Consider the following 22,875-nt stretch of genomic DNA (forward strand, 5'->3'; position numbering starts at 1 on the left):
GTCGTGCACGTCTGTCAAATGTCCTTTGAAATTCAAGCATAATTTGATGTTGATATTGGCTGTTCTGAAGTCATGCAAATTCAAAAATTAAGTTTACTGTAAAGCTTTACCTGAAAGCAGAAGACAAGATTGCATGGCTTGCTTATTCGCTGTACAATCACAGACAGGAAAAAGAGAAGAAAAAAGAAGACTAGTATAGATAGCATAAAAGCTACCGATAATGGATTAAAAGGCTAACAGCCAGAAAGGTATTTGTACATATAGGTATATATAGGATTATATATATGTGAGATTGGGAGTTGATCAGAGTGGATTCTCTAGAGTTGGGGTCCAACCCAACTCAAACTGAGAGCCAGTTTGGTCTAGTGGTGAAGGCACCAGGCTAGAAAGCAGGAGACCATGAGTTCTAGTCCCATTTTAGGCATGAAAGCCAGCTGGGTGACTTTGGGCCAGTCCCTCTCTCTCAGCCCAACTCACCTCAGAGGGTGGCTGCTGTGGGGAAAATAGGAGGAGGAAGGAATATTAGGTATGTTCGCCACCTTGATTATTTACAAAAATAATAAGGGCAGGATAAAAAAAATCTAAAAAAAACCCCATTCATATCACATCCATTGTCTCCTAATTGCATTTTTTAAAATTTATTATCTTCTAATTGTATTTATAATAGAGCAGAATTTCAGTGAGAGTACCCTGACCTGATTTCTCAGTAGAAAGAGCATGATTTCAGACTGAGATCAGTCCAAGCATCTGCTGACAAGGAGGAAAGTTCATTCTAAGAACCAAACATGAGAGAGGGGACAGCTCAGCAGGTCACGTGCAGTGATCTCAACCTCTGCATCCAACCAAACACAAAGGTGTTCTCGACAAAGTACATTGTTAAATATCTCCTCCATTACCTTTGATGGCAGAGGGTCAAATCTCACCAGGGTGTATGGCCCTAGCGAGGCAGAGGGGATACTGGAGTGGTATTTGGAAATGGCAAAAGAAATGCTGATGAAAGCAGAGTAATAGTACAGGTAGTCCTCAGTTAACAACTGTAATTGGGACCGAGAACTCCATCACTAAGCAATGCGGTTATAAAGCGAAAATCATGTGACTGTGCCGACTTACGATGGCAGTTCCGGTTGTGGTCGTTAAAGGAATCATGTGTGGTCATTAAGCACAATATCATGGGACTGCGACTTGCAACTTCCTGCAGGCTTCCTCATTGACTTTCCTTGTTGGAAGCTGGCTGTGAAGATCGCAAATGGTGTTCGTGTGACCATGGGACATTACAACCATCATAATTGCGTGCTGGTTGCCAAGTGTCCAAATTGCAATCACATGAACACGGGCATGCTGTGATGGCCGCAACTTTGAGGACTGGTTGTAGGCCTTCTCATTCAGCCCCATCATAACTTTGAATGGTCACTGAATGAGTGGTTGCTAAGCAAGGACTATCTGTAGTTTGAGGATCTGGCTCTGTCCATTTGTAGATCTGAGTAAAATATTATTTGCTTGACTTCAGCCATGACATCCACAAATCAGCAACCACTTATCCCTTCCAAGAGGAGATGAATTTGTTGGCCACTATAAGCTGAGCTAACCGCCCCCCCGCCCCCCACCTTGTTTCAGCCATTATTTCAGTTGGCAGATTCTCATTTTGGCCTCTACCAAGGCATAGCCTAACTCCAGCCAAATGCATTTGCCAGCAGAACACAGTTCTTAAGAATTTAAATTGAACAGATTCTAACGTGGATGTTATCTTTATAAGTGCAGAGCTGTGCATCATAAACAAGGAGGCTTAGCACTTACATTTTAAATAATTTATATGCTGCCAAGACAGTTATAACCTTTGTAGCTTGCAAATTTAATTATTGCATTTGTGGATTTTTGTGCTTGAACTGAGAAGCTGCTGATTAGGTCTTTTCATAGCATAGAATAAGATGCCTAGATATTGAAAGGGCTTGACCTACTCACTTTGGCTGTTGTTCTTTTTCTAGTTATGCGGACTGTTATTAATAACACTTCGAAAGTACTGCCACCTTTGTTTTAGAATAATTATTTTTCAGCTTTTCAATATGACAGTATGATGGTCAAGCAGGATGTAAAGATTGTTGCAAGCTGTGGTGAGACACAGATAAAATGACTGCATCAATATAAGAAAATGAGAACTGCTTTGCGGCCAGGAGTCAGCTAGTGTACTTCCCATTTGGTGAAGACGATACAATTTCACTGATGTAAAAGTCAAATAAGAAGGCCAGAATACAACTTTGCTTGACTCTGCTATGGGTGGGAATAGAGGCCATCAGACTGCATGACTCCAGCTTTATGAAAATGTAATAGTATCATTAACTATTGTACATTTGTACTCATTCCTGCCTTATAGGAGATCATGTCAGTATTCACTGCATCCCCATTCTTCCTTCATGAAAAATTTTGAGACAGGCTGGGTGAAGCGTTCACATCCAGCTCAAACTCACTCAGGGCCCTTCATGGCTTCTAAAACTGGACTTCCTTATGCCTAGTCTTTGAGGTCCCAACATAGCATCCATGAGCACCAAAAAAGTGTTGTGGGGCATTTCTCTTGGCCCTTGCCAGGTTCCATGTCATAGCTGATTTTTGGAATAATGTTAAATTAAAAGCAATAAAACGAAACTTGGACATCACAAGGCAAAACACCAGCCTCAAGCACTGCCTTTGTTTCCCACCTGTACTCCAGAGGTGTTCTAGAAAACTAAAGTGAAAGTATAAAGCCCAGTGTTTCATTTGGAAGAAGGCCCAGTTGGTAAATGAATATTTTGAAACTGCCCTTGGCTACCAAAAGAGCCATTTTGTAAGAGTGCCCGTAGCATCCTCTCTGGCCCTGAAAAATTGGGAATCCCCTGGCTTAATTTAATTTTTCATTCCTTACAGCTTGTTGATTTCTAGTGGAGCCAGTATTTAGTCTGCACCTCAGAGCTAATAAAAGCTAACGAAGATAGACTGCATATCTAAGATGACCTCCCCTTATCTTCTAGTCCACCACACTTGTGAGTATTGGAGTAACAACTAAGGGCTCCTCCCTCTCCTCCTCACCAGACCATTTATATGTCATGGCTCTTTCAGAATTTCTCTCAGCCACATCCCCCTTGGTTGTAACCACATCATTTTCACACAAAGCAGATGGTAAGATCGATATCACCTTTCTGTGCTTCTGTCTCATACAGCTTCCAGTGGTCTTTGTGCTTCAACCAACTCTTGATGAGAATGTAAGCAGAGTTAGAAACCATCTACATAATCCATCAGGCAGAGCTTGGCTGCTCAAATGAAATCACAGAATGCTATTAATGCACACTAGCAGTTGGGATACCACTTAACATATTTGAAGGGTGTTTTCTGATTTGTTTATAGGACAAAATCTTTTTTCAACTAACACTAGTATATGGGAATGTCAGTGCCCAAATGGCCAACGAAGAGTTACTGTATATACATGCAGGAATCATTTTTGTCCAATCCATCATAAAGCATTATTACATGTGGGATTCTGGTAAATTTAAGACTCAATGACAAAATAGAATTTCATGGCTTATTTCTGCTGTTATCCAATCTCAACATCTGCCCTTTCACTCAATAAGAAGACAGTCTGACTATTCTACTTTATCTCAAGCCATGCATTCAATGGGAATGAAAGACAACTGACGGAAGATCCTACAAGTAATGCTTGTGCGACAAAACGATTGCATTGTGTTACAGTATCGAACAAAGCTGTGAGGAAATTGTCCCGGGAGGCATTTGACAACAAATAAGAATAATCACACTTTTTAACAGTTCATTAACACAAAGCAAGTAAATCCTGGTAGATGCAAGCAAAGACAAACCTCAGATTCTGCTCCCTCATTGCAAATTCTCTAGTCCCAATGCAGTCTTCAAAAAAGGAGGAGGTATGTTTGCCAAATTTTTCAAAATGAATTCTTATGATGAATGTTGGAAGGTACAAATACAGTTTTTTTGTTCAAGTGTCCAGACAAAGGGGGAAAGAAAGACCTAAATTATGGAAAAGTGGCATTTAATAGGAAAAAAGGAGATGAAGTGAGTCATTGAAAATATTAAGAACTCCCACCACTATAAACATAAATCCGTCTTCAATTTGAGTTGGACTCCAAGGGATTCCATGGAATGGACATTCAGTTTTCTCACCAACAACATGGAAGTTGTTTGGACTGCCTTCTCCTGGTGCATCTTTTTCAATTTCCCAGCCTAGCCTACAATCCTGGGACTTCCTGGTAGTCTCATCTATGTAATACACTCTTCCAGCCCTACTCAACTTTTCTGAGATCAGCCAAGGTTGTTAAGATTCTGCTACCTGCCGTGGCTTCCAAATAATCAAAATGAGGATGAGGAAAAAGTTCTCTGAAAGACGGGATTCACTCACCACACTACATCATAAACTCATTTTGGTTTATGGCCTCTCCACAAGACTTCTGCTTCCCAACTGACTCTGGATCCCTGTGATCTATCCCCAGGCAGCTGAAACAATTTACTGATGGCTCAACTGAAGCACACAAGTAACTGTTCTGAAGACAGTTTCCAAGAAAAAAAAAAAAGGAGTATAGCTTTTATGAAGTTGGAAAAATGCATCTTAGCATAGACATGCTGGGGGAGTAAAAATGGAGGCAGCAGTGTATTATTGTCATAGTATTCAAAGGATAACACAGTATCAGAACCAACAAAAAGAATCACATCTTTGACTACTGTTCTGTAGAAATTTGAGTTCCATTCACAAACCAATGACGATGATGAATTTATAAGGCTCCCTGTTCACGAGTGACTGTGAACTCTTCCTCTGTAACTCAGTGTTATATACAGACCAGGCCACCATAGCTTATTTAAGTCACCATGATTAAAAAGTCCTGGTTTGGCATGATGTGGAAATGTAAGCAAAGTGAAGCTCAACGAAGAGAGCTAGAAAGGCTGTGAATATAACATTAAGAGCCCACATAGAGAAGGCAAATTACATTCCCTTCCCCAGCTTCTCTAACATTAGGAAAATGACATGTTTGCCATTGTTCTACTAGTACACACAATCACTCCATTTCAGAGATGAGAGATTTCAGGGATTAGAGGGAAAGGAATCTCTCTTCTTTGAAATCTTTCAGCAGATCTGTAAGAACTCTTACAGCCAGATTATACATATTTTATATCCACAAAATATGTCACGTGACCTGCTGGTGAATGTGAGTTACATACCTGAACAGCCCAGACAGAATTTTCATAAATCACCCAATCTCACTTCAAACCAGAAGGCTTTTCAAAGTTCACAACCTTAGCCAATAGCCTCCAAGAGCAGATGCGGATATCCTTCACAGAGCACAAAATGTGATGGGAAACCAGGTTCTCATCTTTTTTAGTGTGCATGCATTCGAATATTCCTATTCTAATAATTGCTTTCTCAAAAATTAAATCAACCTTTCAACATCCGCAGAACATTTATTTTTCCTCTCCTAAGTTTTTAAAGTACAGCAAACCATAAGTGAGAAATCAAAAATCTGCTTCAGCAATTGCTGGTATTCATACACTGCATCCTGAAGGTAGCTTACGCAGCCGAGCCCTTTCAAAGATCATTAGCAGATTGCCATCCACTGCCTCATTTAAGTACTGCAGCTAAGGTACAGCATTGCCTCATCTGCTAGAAGATTGCTTCCAGTGCAACATATAAACTGCTTCCAGGCTTACAAAGTGCTAACCCTTCCAATGCCAAACGCTTTTCACGCAGGAGAAATACAATCCAAAGAAACGGGAGATGGAGTAGTTTGAGAATAAGTTCACATCAGAATTCAACACACGCGGTTTGGGCAAATGAAAATTCTACAGAGAAACATCAAGAAAAAATAATATTGAGCATTATCATTCTGAAAATGCATGGGCTGCAGGATTAGATTCACTGGATTAGCTTGCTGCAATCAGGGGAAAATATTCCCAAATATCAGGGTCCATCCTAACCAATCCTGCATGAAAAGCTTACCTTATTTATTTGTTCCTTTGGCAAACACACCATCAACTGCAGACATATACAAGAGAAACACCATTCACCCAACATTTACAATGAAAAATAAAATTAGTTGAATAATAAAGAAACACTGAAGCCAAAATGCAAGGGACACATATAATCACAGAAATAACTATAGCATTTCTAGTTACAACACGATCATTTCTTTTTCTGCAAAGCCTAGAAAACAGACTCAGAAAGCAAAGGTAGGGCATACCTTTGTAAGCATGTTGAAATCTCTTTCCTCAAAAACACTCTTACTTGGGCATGTGTCTTATTTATTTCTTCTTAATTCATTTCTAAATACATACAACATCTGCTTGAGATGCAAACGCCAAGATGTAGATAGCAGAGGTACGTGATGGAATGGAATTATGAAGGCCAGGCTCAGGGAGATAAGCATTTTCTTAGCTCGCCGATGGAGCGTGGGAACTACAAGAGGATGAGACTGGCACCTCCCTGAGGAATTCACACTGTTGTGGCTGGCTGACCTGGGAGATGGGTTTCAGTCTGGGAAGATTCTTGCTAGAGGTTGTAGCTAATAAACATAGCTGAACTGATTTTGCATTGTCTCTTGGAGTTCCTTGGGCTAGGCCTGACAGGTAGCACTTCATCAGAATGTGCAGAAGCAAAACACAGCATTCTCCTATTGCCCCTAAAGTATTACAGCACCACAAGTATCTGTCTTTCTATTTGCCTGTCTAGGACAAGTGTTCACAAGTTGGTTTTAAGAACCTACAGGATTTCAGCTGCACAGAATGGAAGCAATGAATAATGCCTTGTGATGAATATACGCTATAAAACATTGGATAGCTCTATGATCTAGCTGGTTAGCCAAGATCATGACATAAATAATATCATTCATTCATTCATGAGACTTACATGGCCACCCATCTTATGTGTTATAATTCTGGGCAGCTCCCAGCAACAGCACTAAACATAAAGAAACAGAAAAAAAAAAATCCAAAAAGCCCAACCCAAAGCACCCTAAAGCAACAAAAATAAAAAATAAAAAAATCACAATCACTGGGCTCCAGCCTCACCCAATGCCAGGGTAGACTGTAAACCTTATTATAAAGCAAAGGTACGGATGCTAAAGAGAAGCAATACAAGTTTACATTTTTACTGCTTCCAAAAGATCAGTTCTGTATTTACTGCCTGCCTTCTCTCCCTCTTCCTCTGTGGTATCTGAGATAATCTACCTGTGTCTTGATAGTAATAGTTCCCTGTCATCTTCCAAATTATTCGGCTGTCTTCAGGTATGACAAAGGATTCCAATCGTCTTTGTTGGAAAAAAAAAAATCTAGTCCCTGTCTGGACATTTTGGCATGTAAAATGTCAGGACAGAGATAAAGTGCCTCTAATACATTTAAGAATTGATTTATATAAAGTACTTCTAGAATACCCTTCAATAAAAGCTCATAGGATAGCTTATAATAATAATACAATTCCAAATGAGTGAAATAGCAAAAATAGGACTAAAACAAAAGCGTTCACCAGAACAGATATAATTGTAATTGAAACCAGCACATGGAATGGGATAAAAAGAATGTTTGTCTGGTACTGAAATGACATAAAATCTGATGTATTTTCCTGGAAAATATATTCCAGAGATGCAGTGCCTCAAACAAAAAAGCCCTCTTTTTTGTCACAATAACTATGTTGGGGAGAGAACAAACAGAGTAGAAGGCCTCTAGTGATGGCTGCAAATTCTAATGGCAGCATTTCCTTCAAATATCTGTCATGCCATTTAAGGGTGTTAAATGTAACTACAGATATTGCCCCAAAATTACAATTGGCGGTTGCTATTCTGAGATCTTTCAGCTGCAATACTAGCACCTCTCAAGACAGTGGAAGAAAGTAAGACGTATGCAAAAGCTTCCACATTTCACTTCATTTGTTAAGGATCCTCTTGTTTTTCTACTTTCAGTATGAAACAAGTAAGGCTTATTTCATCATAAAACAAACATCCTCAGAATATTATGAAACAATTAAACGCTCACCAGGCCTCCAGGTAAGAGTTTTATGTTACACAAATGGCACACTACATTACAGCTTCAGACTACAAATATTCTCACATTTTTGATGAGTCAGATATAGCACAGTACAAAGTGATAAAAAAAAAAGCCTGCATATTAAACGAATCATAAAAAGGGAACATTGAGACCTTCATGATTCCAGCCTGAATTGATGGAGACGCAAGGTGATACTGTGCTTAGAACCCTGGATTAGACTGGAGAAGACCATGGTTCAAATTTTCATTTGGCCATGATGCTCAGAGTAACAGGGAACCACCTCTCAGCCCCAACTATCTCTGAGGGTTATATGAAAATAAAGTCTTTGTGAGCAAGCTAGAAATGAACCAAATAAAACAAAAAACTGAGCATGGAAACTCACTGTTTGCAATATCCCCTTGAAGGTGAAGAATCTGTGGGACGGGTATTGTGAGAATAACTATGTCAAAGTGGTGGGAAGAACCTGTACTGATGCCCACTTCCCATTTTCCATCTTTGAGGCAGATCTGAGTAACATGGTGATTGTAGAAGACATCTACATCTGCTGAGAAAGAAAGAGAGAAACTAACAGATGCTACAATCCATTGGAGTTAGGCAGCTAATATATTTAAGTTAAATAAATAGATAAATAAAATCAGTGATGCAGGAGAGAAAGGACAAAATCTGGGGGCTGAAACAATTATACTAGAAAATTATAAAAATTGATTGTATCGACACATTTCTTCATTCCTATAAACATGAGGGTGAATCTGAAGTTTCACTTTTTAAGTGCTGGATACCTGGAATCACCCACACCCATGCACAGGCATCTGCAGGATTGGTGGGATCCATAAGTGCCAAGATGGAGGTTGTAACTGTGATCAAAACTCCACCTCTTTTTTTAATACGTATCTTACATGTGACACATGTAAAAAAGGTTTTGGGGCTTTGATCACGCAGTCACAACTCTCACCTTGACTTTTTAACCCTGTCCCCAGCAGATGCCTCCAAGCATTTTCAGTGAATTTTATTATTTAAAAACAGAAAAATCAACGATATACCTGAAACTTACCTGCCTTATTTAAGTAGTGTTTAACAATGGATGAAATTCCTTGGGGTGTTACAAAGTTCTCTGCTCCTTCCTTCACCATCATTCCTTCTATCGGGGTAGTCAATGGCTTCAGGACTCCATGAGCCAACAAATCTTCATAAAAGCTAAAAAGAGAGCTTATCTGTCAACTAGTTAATCTGTTGACTGCTTGTGTGCAAATTTTAGATTATACTGGTTTTAACTGGTTGACTTTGAAATGATTTTAAAACTTCTTTAGGACAGAAACTCATAGTTTTTAGATCATGGTTTTAGATTTTTTTTTTAGATTTTTTCCAACAACCTTTAATTATGGCTTCCAAAATTTGCCCCTGAATTAAATTACATATGCCAACTTGGTCAATGTCCTACAAGATGGAGAAATGGAATACAAAAAGATGTTGTTCTCAACTAGAACACCATAACGAGAGGCAGAAGGAAATACATGAAGTTGTTTCAGATATCAATGTTATCTGGATGAATATGAAGATAAAGTGATCAAGTGAATAAAGGGGAAATTATTACACAAATCAGGGCTAACTTTATTAAATGACCATATTTAATTAAAATTAAGTCAGGTTTTATTTTTGTCCTGGCCCCATCTCCTTGTGAGGCCTTCACAGCAAAGTGATGTACCGTTTTACAAGCCATCTATAGAAGATTACAGCCTTGGAACGACTAAACAAATGCATTAAATCAGCAACTAGGCAGCAAACCATCCACATAATAAAAGTGAAAATTGGCTTCTTTTTTTATAACAACAACTTTATGAGTGACCCATAATCATTACACCCAATACGGAAATATTCGCCTTCACACAAATAGAATTGGTCTTAACTGGAAGAATATATTTACGATATTACCGTCAAACTTTACACCCAGTTTTTAAGATCTGATGTTCTTAGTGCTAAAGGTAGAAAGAACCCTTGAAAGAGTATGAAGAATATCCACTTAAATCTCAGAAGCCAAAATGCCCAGAAAAGTCTGTAGTGCAGTTGCAGAGGACATACACTGCATGCAAAACATTTGAGACTCTGTTCTTAATATCTCCAGGTAAATATGGGAAAGGTAGCTTTCAAAGTTCTGGTGAATTGTACCAGTCACTCTTGACCACTTTCAACCAGAACAAAACAATATTATATCCTCTTTTGAAGTATTTGCACAGCCCTAGTATGCAATTATACTTTCATGGTGCATAGATAAGTATCTCCTGGCCCCTGCACCCAGATAGTCTCCATTTAAATCATTTAATGCAAAATTTTCATCTAGATTCTTATTTAGAGTCATCAGCATGCAGGGGCCATTACGGAAAGGAAATTTCACCTCTTCCTTTGTCACAGCACTACAAAGATCCCAATCAAAATGGCTGACATTTGGTTCCAGAAATGCACAATGAAGCATGTTTTCCAGTTTCTAATTAGTATCCTGTTTCAGCTTTCATCTCCAGCAGTGTTTCTCAATCTTGGCAACTTTACGTGGACTTCAACTCCCAGAATTCCCCAGCCATGAAGTCCACGTATCTTAAAGTTGCCAAGGTTGAGAAACACTGATCTACAGAAATAATTTAATCTGCAAGCAACATTATTCCTTCCACTGGAGCTTTATGTCTGGAGGCCCAATGTAGTTACTTTTTCTAAAAGCAGAGCTTCTATGCGTGTGCCCAAGGGTGAATGGAGGTCATGGTAGAACCACGATAGAGAAGAATTTGACCCCCATCCCCACTATCCACAGTATTGCTTCTACAAAAAGAAAATAACTCTGGAAGTTCTAGAATAATTTTGACAGTTTTGTTTTAAATTACAGTAATGGATTGTGTTTAGCACAGTGTGTGAATCCAGCCAACTGTGGCTTCCTCAGCAAACTATGGTTTGGCAATTCATCTGGAAGTAATCAACATTAAACAAGCTTGAGAAGCTGTAAGGGCTCCAAACTCCTCAAAAGAGAGCAGTCACCAACACTTGCCTTGGTCACTTGCTGTGGGCAACTGGTTAAGGATTATAACCCACTACTTTAAATTTTCCATAATGCCTGAAGTAACCAAATTTTATGGGAAGTTTAAAATGGACACTAGTGGTATCAGGATTAGACCATCTCTGGATAAACCAATGAGAACTGGGAGCAAAGAAGACTTACATAAAGATTCCCACATTCCATCTTGCCGACATATTCAGGGACATGGTCCACATATTGTGTGCTTAGCCACAGTTCAGTTATGGTTTGTTGAATAAACTATTTCTGGACAGATTCACATGATGGACTAAATCCAAACTAAATGTGCAGTATCTGAACCTACCACACTTATGGATGTTAAAGGTGTTTAAGATTGCCAGCTCATCAGAAAAAAAAAGTTATGTTGATCCACTGTTGTGCTTTTTACAGTGCTGCAGGTTGATCAGAAATTAGCAGATGAGTTGTTTTCACAGCCTGGAGGGAAACGTTAATACCAGCTAATGGGCTGAGTTCAGACCCATACTTAAATGAGATTCACTTAAAATCCTACCAATTTCAAAGGGTCTACTCCAACATTACTGAATCTTCACATGGAAGTGCAACTCAGATTGAAACTACAGGTAGTCCTTGTTTAGAAACTGCAACTGGGACTGGCAACTCGGTTGTTAAGCAAAGTGGTCGCTAAGTAAAAAATGATGTGACTGTGAGTACGATTTTACTTCAGCTTTCCTTTGCTTTACAGTGGCCAAAGGATACAGCCCCAAACAGCCAGGTGAGCCAAAACGGTGGGGAAGGTTTTTGGAATTTGACTCACGAGGAAGCCAGGTAAAAGGGCAAATCTTACAGCCCTGTTTTCCCGCTCCCATGCCCTTTGCAGTGCTTACCCTGGCATTGGGATAATTAGCAAGAAGTGAATTGATGTTTCTATTTGCATTCATTGAAGAAGGGATTACAAGAGAGTAAGCAGGCACACAACAGTGAATACACATCAAAAGGAATGTGCTAGTGCCTGCTGTTTGCCTAGCCTCCTGCCAGCTGCTTAGGAGGCAAATAAAAGCCTTTTGTGTGAAACTGATTAGGGTCTGGTCAGTTTCAGGCAGCAGCTCCACAGCCTGAGGGTTCTAATCAACTAATTAAGGTCACAGGGCTGAGCTTGTTAACTGGCCTTACCACTTTTTAGGATCCTGCTGCACTGTGGAAAAAAGCAGTCAGGAAGAGATTGCATGTTTAGGCATTCTTGGGGGGAGGTAGGAAAAAAAAAAGGTCAGACACAGGACAATTCATAATAATTATCTGTAATGGTGAACACTTGACTGAGAGAGAGAGACACTGCAAAGGTCATAAATGTGGGTTTGGTTGCAAAGTTACTTTCCTATCACTGTCATAACTGTGAACAGTTGCAGTCCAGAGCAGTCACTAAATGAGGACTACCTGTATAATAGATCGTGCTGCAAACCTAACACAGCTCTTTGTTGGAAACAAAATATTAGGCTTGAGAGCCCCCAGCCAGCTGAAATTTACAACTTCTGCCCCAAAGCATTTTACTGTGTTTGTACATCACAATGAACTTGTGACAAAAACTGAAGCGAACTGCTGAATTGCAAGACCTTTCAGTATGTCCTCACTCATGCAACCTCAACTGAATCCAAGTGCATGCACACAGTTATTTTTATCATTCCTGCAGTGAAACTTGAAGAAAACATTGCATTAGGATGCTGATTGATAGACTGATTATGTACCATCAACTTTCAAGTTAAGCCCAGCACCTGCTGCCTCTGTAGGCAAATCCATGTATTTTTCTTGGCAGCAAGAACTATGAAAGTAGCCTGCCACTCCTGTTGCTTTCTTCTGCTGTTTTCCCCCATTTTTCAATCTGGTCTATGGCCCTGTGGTTTCCTAGTGGTCTCCCATCCACAGTGCAACCCTGCTCAGCTTTGTCAAAATCAGCTAGGGGCCGCCCTTTTCCACTCAATACAATTTGAACATCATTCCAGCAGCTGATTCCCAAGTATGAACTGCCATCTCTCGCTACAACAGCATCAGCCCCTTCATTACTGACACATCCTCAAAGCCAAAGGCTCCCATCCTTTGCCCTCCTCTCTCGCTCACCTCTGATGCTCTTTTGCAATGTCAGGCATTCGCGTGATGTATTGGGCACCCAGATCAGCCGTGCATTTCGGGTCGTGAGCGCTACGGCTCGTCGTCATTCTTCCCCCTTGCAAGTCACGTGCGTGGAGACAGAAAGATGTTTAGCGCGCGCGCGCTGCCGCGGGTGCCCAATCAGCTTCTCCGGAGAGGCAAAGCCGAGCCGGAGCGCCTAGTAACAGGGACCCCCCGCACCCCACCGATCCCTCCGGAGCAGCGGGGCGCATGGTCGCTGAGCTCGCTTTGGAGCAGTGCCGTCGGCTGCAAATCAAAGCATGAACCTCACCGAAACTAAGGAGATTTGCTTTTGCAGGGAAGCGTACCTCGGGGGGCTGCCTAGAGCTCCCAGGTTAGGGACGACAATATGAACCGCCCTAAGACTGCAACGCCTGAGAGTGTGTGTCCTTGCTACAAAAATTCATTCGCCTCTCGCAACAGATTAACAAGGCTGCCCCCACTGGAATCCGACCCTAATCTCGGGACCTTCGCCTCGAGATTCCCTTGCGCTGCACGGGTAAAGCTCGCTCTTTGCAGCCCGACTCAGAAACGAGTCTCGTGCAAAAAAGGGAATTCGTTCTGCAACTGAGCGCTTGGAAGAATTTCTTAGCCAGGGGTAGGATCACGTTTCCTTTGAGAACAATCCTGTTTCCTAAGATAAGCCCCATCGATCACAGCAAAATCCATTCGGAGCGAGATGAATTGCGCCCAGACGCGGATGGGAGGCGTTGTTGCTGTTTATCCCAGGCGCCGCTGGCCGCCAGCCTTCCCAGAGCCCGCAGCTGGCCGCCTGCCCTTTCAAACCGTAGGATCTGCGGCTTCCAGGCGCCCAACTCACCTGCGCCCTGAGCCTTGTCCCAGACCACGACGCGCAGGAGGCGCTGGGGAAACTCCGCGCGCAAAAGCGCAGCGCACAGGCTGCCTGTCAGCCCCGCGCCTACGATCAGAATCCGCGCCATGACCGCGCCGCCAGTCGGAGGAGGCGGGCCGGCGCGCGAGACCCTCCTCCTCCTCCTCCTTTTCCGGGAGTTTATGTAACCGAGAACCCGAGTCCGACCGATCTACTTTTCTGCGGCGTTGCCGGCAGAGGGGGTGACGTGAGGTCGCTTTTCCTCGGCGCCGCCGATCTGGCTCGCAGCGCCGCCACGAGGAGAGCAGCTTTGCGGGGCGCGGTTGCCGGTGCAAGTCGGAAACGCGGGGAGGAGACCGGATTAGCCGTCAGAAGGCTTGGTTTAGCCGCTCCCGCAGGGAAGGATGAATTCGCCCGCAAAAAAGCCGGAGCCGTCGACTTGGCGTTGAAAACAGACCCCCGGCTTTCCAAACCTTCCGAGCTAAGCAGCCTTGGACGGCCGCGTTCTGTCTGTTACCGTTTTCGTTCTGGAAAATGGAGATGGGCGGGAGGATTGAGATGGCAGAGGGCTTGATCCTCGCCTGCACAAGAGCTGGGCGTTCCTCCACTTCCTTCACGGGGTTTTATGCGGGGCGAGACTTCGACGGGCCTGTCCCTTCCGTTCGGAGCCAGAGTGTTTCCACCCATCCTTGAGTTGGCGGTGACCGATGTGGACGAGAAACCGCCGTCCATTGCCGATCTCTGTCTTGGCTCTGAAGCAGAAACTGGCAGCCCACTTAACGGAGAGAAGACCATTTGCACATTCCTGGAAGTAGCCTCATATTTTTAGTAGTCGGACTGGGGGGGGTGGGGGTGGGCATCGTTAACTGAACCATGCCCTTCTGAACTCGGTTTTCTACCTTGGATGCGGCCGCCCGCGGCGGGAAACGGGACGCAAACGAAGCCATCTGCGTCGTGGTATCACGCAAAGGATGCAAATTCTGTACTGTGCCCCTGACACAAATTACATAATGTGTGACAGTTGGAAGTGTGACTTAGTGGCACTCCCTCTGCAACGCCTGAAGACCCCTCAATCTTCCCTCTCATGTAAAAAATATGTACTCTGTTCCTTTATCTTTCCTTTGGTGTTGCTTTAATTTTTAAAAAGTGATTTAAAAAACTTGGTGGAAAACCATATTGGGGAATTTTACAAGTCATTTGAAAGACAGTGTAATTATAGCTAAGCAAGAAAAAGGTACATATGTATTTACTTTTTAAAATGTAATGAATAGAATGCTGCTATTGTAAATACCACTTTAACACAGTGTGTTTTATGTTTTCAGTGTAAGGTGAAACTCTTCAGACAATTTAAAACATTTCATTAATTTTATTAGGACAATGAATTAAGTTTAATTTTAAGGGATGTTTTTATTACATTTTGTTAATTCTGTTACATTGAAATAGATACAAATGCATATTTTTATGGAACCTCAGTTTGTAATGATTTTGTTATGCATTTCTCTGAATAAAATAACCAGGACTTTACTAAAAAGAGAGAGAGAAAGAGAACTCACTGGCCATTGTGGTCCCTGGGGTATAGCTAGGGGATTAAGGATTTATGTTGTAGGTGGAGGGCCATGGAGGTCTTTGGTAGCAAAAAGTTTTGTCTCATGGTTTTTTCTGTGTAGGTGCATTAGCCACCCCATACTTTGAAGCAAATAGCTCATGAAACTCATCTGCTGTGTGATTTACTCATGGAATACTCTGGTCCCCAGTAATCATTTCAAGGGGGTTTAAGAATCCTAAGCATAAAGAAAATTAGTGATTAGTCAGAACCATTACTAGTCAGTCTATTTATGATAATTACACTATAATTGCTAAAGCAGTACACGGATAATATATCCATGCAACCTGCTGAAGATAGATCCCTGAATAAAAAAGTATCTTAAAGGAACTTCTATAACTATTTTGCAAAGGAATTCAAAATATATTTTCACTGATTTCCTATCAATTTTTATTTTATTTTATTTTAATTTATGTTTTAATTAATTTTTTTTTATTTTAAAAACATTTTAATTAATGTTTATTCTATTTTTACTGTAAGTCACCCAGAGTCACTTCACAGTGAGATGGGCAGTGACAAATCTGAAATATAAATAAATAAATACATACATACATACATACATACATACATACAAAATTTTGCCACCCACATCCTTAATTAGACATTGACTGTTTTCTTGTTATGTTCTTTTGGGTGGGGATTTTTTATATCCATCGTATTATATTTACAGTTACTTTTAGAAGTAATTTATTATATTCTTACATGTTGTACTTGGATGACAAATTTGATTTTATCTATCCATTCCCCTTTTTCACATCCTACTCATTGATTCAATTATAATGGCATATTGTCACATTACACGTAGGAATTTTACCCAGTTATTGGGGATTTCCTTGTATAGGGAAGGTTCCATAACTGTATTCCAACTTCCATACTTTAAGGATACCCAGGATTGAATTAAAGGCTATTTATTTTAAATGCAAATTTAATGTGTGCTTGGCTTTGTTTCAGTGATAGCAAGCCCATTTGGAATGTCACATTGCACAATCTATCTGAGGATATGGGTCAGTAAAGACTGTGTATGTTTGGCTTACAGAAGGCCCCTTATCAAGTCCTAGCATTTACAAGCAGGAGTGGAACAGTCATTGCTGGTCAATACTAGCTAGAAGAATCAATAGCACGTCTTGGTATAAGGCAGGCTTTTCTGTTTTATGCACTCAGTTCACTTTATTCACACTTTCCATTTTTTTTCCTCCAACAAATTGTTCAATTACAGTGGTACCTCGAGTTGCGAACGCCCCTCCTTACGAAATTTTTTGAGATACGACCAGCTCCGGCCCCAAAAATTTACCTCGACTTGCGAACTCTGCCTCGAGTTACGAACCAGATCCACGGCCATTTTCCCTGCTGCCACGCGGTCGCGGCTTCCTGTGGGCGAGATCGCGGTAGCAAGGAGACGTTCGGTGAGGCTTGTGTTTTGTGGCGTTTGGAAGGTGTTTGGTGTGCTTGTCAGCATGGCTCCAAAGAAAATGCAGAGCAGGCTTGACAAGAATAAGGCTTTGAAGAAAAAAGTGACGATCGAACTGAAGAAGGACATTATAGAAAAGCACGATCGTGGTATTCGTGTGACTAATCTGGCCTTGGAGTACAAGATGGCAAAGTCGACCATCTCGACTATTTTCATGTTTTTGTGGTTTAAAAATAAAATGCATATGTTTCAGAACTGTTTAACCATATGTATTTACATTGAACCTTATGGGGGAAATTTGCCTCGTAGTGCGACCAAATTCGGAGGGCCGAACGGATTAACCGTATTTACATTGAACCTTATGGGAAAATTTACCTCGAGTTGCGACCAACTCGAGTTGCAACCAGAGTCACGGAATGGATTAAGTTCGTAACTAGAGGCACCACTGTACATCTTCATGGTAAGCGTGGTTAAGCAAGCCCTTCTCCTATGATTCTAAACAAAAAAGTGAAAAATGTAATCATAGATATGCTGTAAGAAATAATGTTTAGAAGCCTATATAGCACTGACCAGTTTGCATTCTGCCAGCAATAACCACAGTTCTACACAGTGTTATCAATAAGATCCAATAACATGTTCTGGTACCAAGCCACAATGTTGTTACCTGCCTCATGATCTCATTGCATCATCTGCATGATGACATTATGATACTCGCTTCTTTCTTCACCCCTGCAGAAACCAAGAACATACCTATGGTGGATCCTTGGGAGTAGCCAATATAAAAAATTTGTTTTTGTCCAGTTTTAGCTAGGATAAAATGTATAATGGCTGGCAGATCTTCCATTGCCCATTTCATGAAAACTGAAACAAAACAAAGTGGCAAACAAAGAACTGGATGATGAAATTTTTATCACTACAACAATATATGGTAGGCTACTCAACTTCTCTTTCCTGGCTATATTTCCTTTAATTGTGTGTATAACTGCTGGTTTGACTAGAACTATAGGAAGAGGAGATTTTGAAAATCATAATCTAATAGATATGTAAAAGAAAACAGTCACATATCCAGCTGGGGGAGGGATGTCTATGGAGTGGGGGAGTCATGGTGGTGGCCATGACTGGTGGTCATGACAAAGCCCTGCCTTCTTTTTATGTGCATTGTGACATGCTAAAAAGAAGACAGGGCTTTGATTACACAGTCACAGTTACCATCCTGACCTCTCCTCTTGATGCCCTTGATGAACATGGATGCTTCCCTCCAAACAGACCCATGGCATACTCCAAGGCTTTGGGTTTTCCTTTTAACCCATAGACATGGCATGATGGCTCGATGCAAACTCCAGCTTTTGAACTTCTGTCACATGGCATGCCCATGTTAAGTGGTGAAGTTTGCATTTCAAGGCATATTTTGTCACTTGCCCACCCCCCAGAACACCCATGTTTTAACCTACCTGAAATTCCAGAATTATTCTTCATTCTGTGAAAAGTGCTGGTGTCTTTTACACCATCTGCTACCTCGGTTATTGGCCAACCAAACATCAAAGCCAGCATCTGCCAGAAAAAAGCCTAAACCACTTTGGGGTACATTAGCTACCCATATTCCACCATTCGTAAGAATTCCTGGCATCACTAACACAGAAGGTTTTGAAGCTGGGGGCGGGGGGAGGAAAGGAAAAAAAGATGGTCAAGAAAGCAAGACATTTCAAAAAGAAAAAAAAAGTAATTCAGTCAAATTGCCTATGGGAGAAAAAAAACACAGTTTTATAATGAGGAATCTGGGCTCGTTACAACTGGACTATAAATATACAAACCATCATCACATTAGAAGCCAAAAGAACAGTAGAAACATTTGCTTTGACATAATGTTCAAATTATGTTCTTTCCTATTTCCCCTGCTAGTTGTTCATTTCAATGAAATGACTAACATGTAGCTTAGATGTCAAGGCAGTCCTGAGATTCCTTGATTGATATCTAGACCTGGAATGATCCCAAAACATTCCTATCACATCATACAATGTCATGGAAAATGAAATAAATTTGGTGCTGTGTGTGTTTTGTTTTCTGTTGTCAATTGTTTTCTGTGTCATTTCTGTTTCCCAGATCCATGAACAAATAAAAGTAAATTATTTCAAATGATTGATCCCTTTAAATGAAAGGGTCCTCCCACTGCTGAATGTCTACAGAGGATAATAATATAAATAGGATATTTCATAAGAGCAATTCAGTATTAATAAACTTTTCTTTTGTGAACTTTAAATGCAAAAATTTTTAAAAACACCTGTTTTCTCCAAGGTCTTCTTTCCATAAAGAATTCTGTTGATAGTAAGAAAATAACCATCATTTGTCAGGATTTCATATTCCTCATTAGGATAGCCATGATATTGTAAGATCTCGCTCTGCAAACAGATATAAAAAAGATGCTTCAATCAAAAACTTGCCTTAAATCTCCAGCATGTTGGAGATTTACCTTTACAGAGATGAGTGTTATTAAGGCAACACTACATTCTTAACCATGGGAGAAATCCTATAGTTCCCCCAACACACACACACACAATGGTTTAAATGTTTTGATCAATCTTGTTTATCTTTTAAACACAGTTTGACCCTTACAAATCATAATCTTATCTAAGCTAATAAAGAAGCATGAACTTCAGGTTATTAGGGTTATAGTCTAGTGAGCCAGCTAGACTTGCCTGTGAAGTTGATAGGAACTTTTAACTTGTCCTTCAGCTGATAGGTGTCTTTAAAAATATTAATAACAGCAATGTCACTAAATATTATAATAAGTCAGTTCCCAAAGTTCTTTGGGGTATTCCTAAAAAAAGGTTCTACGAGGTATGGTCAGAGAAGTCAAGATGGCACCCACAATGGTGCAATCAGTGGTTGCACCATTGCAAGATTAATGTCAGGTGTACCAGGTAGATCAAAAATCTCTGAACTCAAAAGAACATTCCAACCCCAAAGCCGTATTCTAACGGATGCCAATGGACAAATAGTAATCAATTCAAAGGGGATCAAAGAAAAATGGAAGGAGTACACTGACATACTATACAGTAGAGATATCAACATCCAAGATACCTTACAAGATATTCCATACTAACAAGAAACTCTAGTGCTAGAAGAGAAAGTTACATCAGCACTCTGGTCATTACCAAATCAGATGGCTGATGGAATACCTGATGGGATTCCCACAAAAATATGGCAAGCAACAGAAGAAGAATCAGTAAAGGTTCTAAGTTATGCCAGCAAATCTGGAGAATGACACAGTGGCCAAGAGATTGGAAGAAGTCAATCTACATTCCAATACCAAAGAAAGGAGACTTAACAGAGTGTGCAAACTATTGTACTATTTCACACACTAGCAAAATAATGCGTAGGATCATCCAGTGCAGATTAGAGCCCTACATGGAAAAAGAGATGCCAGATATTCAATCTGGCTTTTAAAAAAGCCAAGGAACATGAGACATTGTTGCTGATACATGCTGGATAATTGAGAAAGCCAAAGAATACCCAAAAGAAGTCAATATGTGTTTCATTGGTTATAGAAAGGTCTCTGACTGTGTCAATCACATCAAGCTATGGAATGTGCTTAGAAAAAAGGGAATCCCAGAGCATTTCATTGTACTCATCAGAAACCTACTGTATATACAGGTCAGGAAGCCACAGTATGGACAGAATGTGGTGAAACAGGCTGGCTTCAAGTTGGCAAAGGAGTGAAACAAAGTTGGATACTTATTTAGGTATTGAGGGAGGTGTCCATTGGCCTATTGGTACCCTTAAGGATTTTAACTTGACCATTATAAACTCTAAAATAACTGATTCAGATGTAAACTTACTAGTTTAAGCTGACTGTCCTTACCGTTGTATATATAAAATCTTGATTCAGAAACCAAGTGGTTCTCACCCATAGTGTATTAAGTATTGTACTTAAGTATAGTAACGACATTAAACTTACAACATTCATGAACGTTTCAGGATCCACTTCTCTCTTTTTTCTTGACAAGTGTTTGGAATCATTAAATCCCAGAACCAAAAGAGATATCATAAGAAACAAAAACATCTTAAGCATCTGTAAAATAGCAATGTAATTAATAGTATTATTGCAGTTTTTCAAGGCTGCTTTTAAGTGGTTGAGATAAGATGCTGAAACTGATGTATGTTTTTGAAGTTAACAGAAGTCTCACAATAATAAGCGAGTTCCTTATGTTACTATGCAACCTTGAAGGTTTGTATCATCTCCCACATTTGTTCTGTTTCCTACATATACCTTTATACCTTTATACATATACACACATAGGTACATTTCTACATATACCTTTATACCTTTCCACTTAGTCAAACATTATACAAGAGTACTTAATTCATTTGTTCATTTAATCCTCATAATCCTGAAATGATTATTGTTTGTATAAATGAAGATAACACTGTAATAACAAGATACTTTATTGTATACAGTAAAAAAACATGCAATATCTTAACATCATACCATCTCACAAATATACTGGAAACAGTGTCTTTAAAAAATAACAAAAGAAAACAGTGCAACCATTATTTAGAAGCATATATTGAAAGACAAAGGCACATTTGTAATTAGATGACAAAAGGATTAAATAAAAAGCTACAAAAAGGCAAAAACTACATAGGAGAAAAAAACCCCAAAGTGTCTATTTCAAAGGAACTGTGAATCATGAAACCTGATAGGCAGGCAATTCTGATTAATACTCAAGAGTTTGGAGGGGAGGGGAATTTTTGTGTGCATCAATGTGTGCCATTATCTGAGCTTGTATAAATGAAATAAATATTATGTGGGGAAGAACGTCTTGTAAACACACTTGCCATACACACGTTCCTCTTTACTGCTTAGGACTGAAGAACATCTGAATATTAATTACTCAGACAATTTTTTAACAGTCAAGCATACAAAATTCAATTAAATCTGGCACAAAATATTTTTTGTTATATAGTATTTAAAGGGGACTTTGGCACACAACAGAAACCCCTCATCCCTGCATGAAAAGAATAAAACTAGCTTAAAACAAACATCCTTAATATGAATAAGAAACAGTCTAAAAGAAATTCTTATCACTCACTCCAAGGCTGTGCCGTACTGAGGTGCTCCAGATAACCAAGGGTGGAGACACTTGTAGGTCCTGTGTCTTGAAGGATATTGAAGCTGACATCATGGGATTTACTGTTGTATGACAGTAATTTCCCAGGCTCTTCTTCCAATCACATAACATTCACCTGTTTAGGCTAAGACAGAAATGTTTAGTGGGGTAAATAATGAGTATTTACACAGTCTTCCCTTGCCCTAATAAATATTTTGTTGGTATTCCCATGTGTAGTCTTCCCTACTGCATTTTTTTATCCCACCCTTCCTGTATATTAAAGATATTTATGCTTTCAAACATAAATTGCATGCATACTTAGTGAAAAATTTGAGATTCTCACCCAAAACGTCAGTGGAATAATATGAAAAATTCTCTGAGGCCTATGAGGTTAAGACTGATCTCTGTAAAGATATGTACTGAACAAATCCACAGCTGGCCTATGAAAGCACTGCTGACTATTCTATCCACTTACTTTGCAAGATGAGAGAGAGAGAAAGAGAGAGAGAGAACACAACATAACACTGGTGCTTTTAATAGACATTTTTTAATTCCAGAACTACCTCTAATATATCAATTGTTTTTTGATAGTATGCACTTTATCAGAGAGAAACATTTGTCTGGGGATGCATCATAAATGACAAATTACAGTAAGACCGTGTTCCTCCATTATTTGGGCCTGGAAGAACAAGCAGACCTAGTATGGATCATTGAAGCCTGGCTGAG

At 40.1% G+C, this 22,875-nt stretch overlaps 1 protein-coding gene and 1 pseudogene across 2 annotated transcripts in view; both read right to left on the reverse strand.

Annotated features, from left to right (window-relative positions):
* RNLS (renalase, FAD dependent amine oxidase) overlaps positions 1–14,197 on the reverse strand; it is a 112,782-nt gene extending 98,585 nt beyond the window's left edge. The window contains exons 1-4 of one of the 2 annotated variants that reach the window (XM_088144422.1): positions 14,019–14,197; positions 13,148–13,253; positions 9,074–9,216; positions 8,405–8,566 (exon numbers count right to left, since the gene is read on the reverse strand). In XM_088144422.1, coding sequence (XP_088000548.1) covers positions 8,405–8,566; positions 9,074–9,216; positions 13,148–13,253; positions 14,019–14,139 — 532 coding nt within the window. In that variant the 5' untranslated portion in view covers positions 14,140–14,197. The remainder of the gene's footprint in view (positions 1–8,404; positions 8,567–9,073; positions 9,217–13,147; positions 13,254–14,018) is intronic. The other variant, XM_088144423.1, reaches the window with a different exon arrangement.
* Positions 14,198–17,722: 3,525 nt separating this feature from the next.
* On the reverse strand, positions 17,723–21,110 carry LOC148215183 (putative lysosomal acid lipase/cholesteryl ester hydrolase; annotated as a pseudogene).
* Positions 21,111–22,875: the final 1,765 nt, after the last annotated feature.

The sequence above is a fragment of the Python bivittatus genome, unplaced genomic scaffold (assembly GCF_059951505.1).
Source record: "Python bivittatus isolate LINGU-HERP-01145 unplaced genomic scaffold, Pbiv_v1 ctg000400_np1212, whole genome shotgun sequence".
NCBI classification, from domain to species: Eukaryota; Metazoa; Chordata; class Lepidosauria; order Squamata; family Pythonidae; genus Python; species Python bivittatus.